Genomic DNA, 6,251 nt, shown 5'->3' on the forward strand with positions numbered 1-6,251 from the left:
TCCCTCAACAAACTTTTCAAAAAAATGAAAATATATTAAAGAAGTCAAGATCAAATTTACACCATTTTTTGCCTGAAAATCACATATTTTGACAAATATTTCAAAATTAATATCACTGACCCCACCTTTTTCTTTCATTATTTTAAACTACTCGATACTTGTGACTGATCAGCACTTAAGTCGTAAAAAGTTTGATATAAGAAAATTTTTTATTGCCTATTAAGTTTTTTAATACCCCAAATATGTTATTTTTTAGTGCAAAAAGGTCACACAATAATTTACGCGCAATAATTTGCAAGATTTGTTTAATGATAAATATTATTCAAACTATTTTACGTAAAATAAGATTATATTTATTGCCATGCTTACATCTGATCAAATATAATAAAGGTTAAAGTAATTAACCAAAGAGATGAAATTTAAGTGCAAAAAGGTCAACTTAATTGTACCGTAGATCAGTAGGATGCACACTGACCCCCTATTTTCTTTGCGATTTTGAGTTACACTTTATGAATACTTATCCAAAATATACTTCTCAAAAAATCCTTGATTTAACAAATTTCAGGAGTGACTTACCTTAATATCACAATTCACAGTTTTGAAGTCCTGTAACTTTATATGATATTTAATTTTTTTTCTTTATTTGGTAATATTCTGAGTTTCATACAAGTACAAAGAGTATTTTGAAATTATTATTATAGTTCATATAGATGTTCCTCATCATTTCCTGTAGATGATTTAATTCTACTCATTTCTTTCACTTCAACCATTTTAAAGATAATAACAGTTCCATCTTTGCAACCTACCACAACCTGGCCTTTTTCGTTCATTAAAACTGCAACGGGTCCACTACAGGAATTGTCCAAATCGTAATCTGTATGGCTTATCTGTCGCGGTTCGAAATTTATTAGATGTAACTTTCTTCCGGTAGTATTACCAATAAACACTTCCCTATTGTCCTTCCTTTCGTTGACAAAACACTTTGAAGGAGTAAATATGTCTTCTTTGGTTACAGACCAACCTGGATTTATATTTTTCTCTTCTCCTTTCATCAATCGCTTCAGTCCGATGTGTTTATCAGAAACCAGCAAAAACATTCTATCATGAATTACTTGTGCTGTTATGTACAGCGGTTCCTTGAGCATGCCTTCTTCATTGTATCGTTTTACAATTTTCCCACTTAAATTATCATTTATTTGATATTCTGTGACTTCCTTTTTTCGAGGCTCACAGAGGTACACTCTCCCAGCAAAAACACAAATCCCTTTAGGGCGAAGGCATTCTTTCGTAAAACACGTGAAATATGTATATCTGTTGTTTTTTCCTCGTTTATAGACTCTGACGGCACTTACTGATTCCTCTACAAAAGTTATGGAAAATGTCAACTTATTAGTTAAAAACACGCAAACACACACATACACACCCTAACACACACACACACACCCTCACACACACACACACACACACACACCACACACAGAGAGAGAGAGAGAGAGGATAGATAGAGAGAGGGGGATAGAGAGAGAGAAGAGAGAGAGAGAGAGAGAGAAGAGAGAGAGACAGAGAGAGAGAGAGAGAGACAGCAGAGAGAGAGAGAGAGAGAGAGAGAGAGAGAGAGAGAGAGAGAGAGTCACCTCTTTTCCCAGGATCGGAAATAAAGAGCAACTGTTTTCCATCGTTTGTTTGGTACGAGTCTAAGTCAAATGGTCCGTCTAGTTTCTCAATGATTTTCCACATTCGGTCTCCTTGTGTTCCATATCCGGTACATTCTCCAGAACTTTGACTGGCTATAACGATGGTATCACCCAACACTATCATGCCTACAAATTTAAAATCATTTATTTAATAAGTAAACGTTTTTAAATATCTATCAATTTTCTGTTTTTGTAGAAGAGCCATCGAAAACTCAAGGCTCCTGGGCACTTATATATGTTTTAGAAATGTTAAAAAATAAAGTCTTTTATAACCCCTGCTTTAAAAGTGGGGGTGTATAGCGCTTTGGGTGTCTGCTCGTCCTGCTGTCTGTACGTCTGTCCGTAACGCTTTGGGATACCCATCTCTAATCCACAACTCATCTTATACAGCTGAATGAAATTTAATGAGTCTTCGTAGAATCTTTGTGACATAGTGGCATTGGGAACCTTCTATTTTACTGTCTTGGGTTTCCCATAGCAAAATATGGACAATGCCATTCTTTCTCTAAATGTTTTGGGATTTTGCATACCATTGCAAAACTATTATTTGAGCTGATACTTATTTAGGGTCTCCCAAAGCAGAACATGGACTTCGCCATTATAAACATATGGGAAGGCCAGAATATCATTTTGAGAGCTCATGGTTCACAGTACCTCTAGTTTATTATTAAAAATAATTATCTCAGATTAGTTTTATTAAGAATCCATCATTTTCAGGGGGTGCTAACTCCTCCATGGCACCTGATCCCACCTCTGATGTTTTGGAGATCCGTGTTTGCTCTGCTCCTGATTTTTATTGTTTAAATGGACTTCGATGTTGAATAACTGTCCGTTATTTACATAGCTCATTTCACATTCTTGCTAAAAGTATACTTTTTAATCTGTAATGAAATGTAATGCAAAAAAGTGAAAAGTAGGTAGAAATACACCTTCCCTAAAATGTTCTTATTGATGTTCTTGATAATTTATGATTGATTTAAATCAGGGGAATTTCAGTTTATTCTCAGAAAATGTCCCACTTCATATGATGCTTCGAGTGTGTATTCTAAGCACACCCTTTTAAAATAAGACGGCTATAAATTAACATTTCCTGATAATTAATAATGTGTTTTACTAATCGTTCAACAGATTACCCAACACAATTTGAGCATCGTATGTAGTTACAAAAGATAAAAATAATACTGATAAAAAGGAAATGATCCTTCTTTCCTTCAACAATTATTTGTCGTACATAAGTCTGATATTTCACTTCAAAAGGTCTTTAAATTGCTTTGAATTTAGTTTTTATCTTAGAAAATTGTCATGATAATTTAGTTTCTTCACGAGAGCAGAGATTTACTCTTCTCTTAAACAAATTAAAGATATGTTTGATTAACCTGTGATTCTTGTTTCCGTATCAAACTGACAAATCTTTTCAGTGATTTCTTTTGTATCTTTGTTTGTCGGATTCCGCATCTGTACCAAGGTATCTTCATAGCGATCCTGCAAAAACAGTTCATGACATAAGCAGATTGTATATCTCACAGGATTCATCAGTAGTACACATATTATGATAAAGCAGAATAAAAAACGTTGACGAACTATTGAATAATCTCTTCTACATTAAGAAATCTTTAATAAATCCAAATATTTAACTAAATAAAACTAAACTCTCAATTTTCTATTTACTACACCTCATTGCTGTACATGTTCTCCGGTGAATTTTCTTCATTGATCATTATTCGGGCTTTCCTCTTTTCCAGTTGTCGACATTGCCGAAGATCAACTTCATTGTAATAAATATTTTGAGTTTCTTTCCTTTCTGGAAAGTCCATTAATTCTGAACTTTGAGACTTTGAAGAATCGGAATCTAAAAAAGAAGACCGGTCATTGGAGGACGAAGAATCCGACTCAGGCCTCGTTTTGATATTTTCTGTCGTTTTCTGTATGGACTTTTGTTGTTTCACCAGATGAGGTAGTGCCTGAAGCTTTTCTGCGCCTCCGCCAAATGACAAAAGTAAATTTATTTCATAGAGCAGATAAAATGTTTGAATATGGACATCTCCGATTGAGTTTTTGATTACATTATACCTCAACTTCAATCCGAGGGTTTTCTCATGCCCTTTCACATTTTCCTGTTGTGTTTGAACCACAGACATGGTTTCTTTATACCTTGACTGCATCTTTCTTATTTCTCTCTCTGCAGACTTAGCCGCTTTTGAAATATTGATTAGCATATGTTCGCATGGACAACATTTTGAACATGCTGGCAATTGACAGTCACTACACCATCTTGTAATTTTGTTATCAATGTGGAATTCGCATTTAGTAATTTTACTAATATATTCACTTTCTTGTAAGGTACTTCCAGAAAGGTAGACCTCATGCTTACGAGCTTCAGGTACTTTGTCATGCAATATTTTACACTTCTGGCAAATTCTAAGTTTGCAAATTCCACAATACAATACAGCAGAAATGTCCTTGACATGATCATCATCAAAGTTGCAAAAGGGATTCCTTTTCAGTTTATCAAGGTATTTATTACATCTTACGATTGATGCTAATCTTTCGAATAGAGGATTACGTGGGAACGTGTGTGCTTTTACGTTGAACGGTTCCTTGCATATTGAACATTTTCCAAATGGTCTTTGAGCTTCCACACATGATTTACAAATCGTGTGACCACATGGTAAGTACACAGGATAAATGAATCGTTTGTCGCAGCTACAGCATTTTATGTCATGTTCAATTTCGTGAAATATATCTATTGTTTTCTTTCTAAAATGAAAAAAAAATGTATCTTTGTAAGATCGACCTATCTACTCGTTTTGGCTGCCGTCGCAAGTAAATGTTTATGACATTAAAGCCATATATGGCGTAACTGATCAAAAAATATATTTTTGAAAAATACAAAATTAAGTAAAGAAATATAGAAAATACATTTAAATTAAAACTTTTCATACAATTCTGAACACAGAGAACACCTCGTTTCAACTAATAATACGATTTTATCTTCTCTGTAATGTGTTATTTAAATCTTTTGTATTTTTTGCCAGATAAATGCTACAAATTTTGGAATTCCAAATTAAATTGTGATATCTTTATAATACAATTGACTTCTATTTTGTAATTTACAGAAAAGTTCGTTATCTTTATATAAATGTAATGATACAAATGATACAAGCCTACATTGTTATAATTTTAGTCTAATAATTTTCATTATACATACGCCATATATGGCTTTAACCTAACTGTATACACAACTTTCACCTTCATAAATTGTTTTACCTTGGCCGAATTTGACATCTGACCAGCTTTCTCATGTATTCATTACTTAAAACTGAAATTCTCAAATAATAAATAAATTTAAAATTTATGAACAGATCTGAAGTACTTCCTCTGTTTTTAAAAAAGAAAGTATTTGTTTTGAAGCTAGGAATACCAAGTTAATCAATATTAAAATTTCCGGCCCATAACAACAGGAAACAATTTAACTTTAAACTTTTACGAGTGCACTATTGAAAACCTTATCTCTCATCCAGAACTATGCAATATATTGCTGTCTTTTGTCTCAATAATCTGTTTCCTAATTCAAATTTGTAAAATTAATTTGCATGATATAACATCTTATTTTATTAACATCAATGGAGGTCTATTATTTATCAAACTATTGTTCAAATTATAAATATGTTATTTTGTCTAAACATAGGTTTTACTCAATGCAGAAAACAATTCTTCTCATTTTGGAGTAAATATAAGATATTCTGATGCATTACAAAGAAGATTGTATAAAACACATAGTGTCTGAAACAAAATTGTCTTTTGGGCAGTTTACGGCAAAAAGTTAAATTTCCTCATATGCAGGTGAAACTTCAAGGCTAAGCTCAAGATTGATATTTTAGGGTTTTAGGGTTAAGGTCAAAAGATCAAATATATTTAATATATTAATGAAAAAGTATCATGTGAGGAATGAAAACCTTAAGTATCAACATTTCAAAAATTACGACCAAAGCTTGGTATATTTTTGCAAGGATGGGTCAAACTCTAAAGTCAAGGCCAAGAGGTAAAGTATGGTGGTACCCGAAGAAAAGTCTTTTTACAAGGAAAGCAGATGTAAAAAAAGAAAGTCAGTGCGCTATCTAATTAAAAGTTTATGGACAAGTTTAAAGCTTTTGTGGACACAGAGAGAGAGAGAGAGAGAGAGAGAGAGAGAGAGAGAGAGAGAGAGAGTATTTAATTGATGTTTGGTTTACTGAAAAAATGAATATGCAGTATAACCCTAAATTCTTCGATGATGGGGGCATAATTATTGTGTGTTTATATGCATAATTCATTCGATTTTAAATGAAGTAAACATATGAAAGAGAAAATATATTAAATAAAAAGAAAAAAGTGGTTCAAAAAGAAATTATGAAAAAACGTTTATTATGACACAAAATGTAGCTTAAAGATCTCGTACCTGTCGGATTCTCGTAGCCTTTTCGCCATGTTTCAGTTTGAATAATGAACGTTTTGATCTAGTGGCCGTTGGTTTGGGTTAGATGTATTTCAAAATTTACAAAAGGTGATTCAATTTTG

General features: G+C 32.7%; 1 protein-coding gene across 2 annotated transcripts; it reads right to left on the reverse strand.

The window, feature by feature from the left end:
- LOC134249471 (uncharacterized) lies at nt 1-6,251 on the reverse strand. 2 transcript variants are annotated; one of them, XM_062731823.1, is made up of 5 exons: nt 6,133-6,251; nt 3,368-4,451; nt 3,071-3,176; nt 1,635-1,787; nt 1-1,360 (listed from the first exon to the last, which is right to left on the reverse strand). In XM_062731823.1, exons 1-5 carry the CDS (start codon nt 6,159-6,161, stop codon nt 696-698), a joined length of 2,037 nt encoding a protein of 678 aa, XP_062587807.1. In that variant the 5' UTR covers nt 6,162-6,251; the 3' UTR covers nt 1-695. The 2 variants fall into 2 exon arrangements, with proteins under 2 accessions (XP_062587807.1, XP_062587806.1); XM_062731822.1 differs by having other exon boundaries at nt 1,635-1,820.

This window comes from Saccostrea cucullata, unplaced genomic scaffold, assembly GCF_032062105.1.
Source record: "Saccostrea cucullata isolate Sc308-1 unplaced genomic scaffold, CSIRO_AGI_Scuc_v1 ctg3080, whole genome shotgun sequence".
In the NCBI taxonomy this organism is placed as follows: domain Eukaryota; kingdom Metazoa; phylum Mollusca; class Bivalvia; order Ostreida; family Ostreidae; genus Saccostrea; species Saccostrea cuccullata.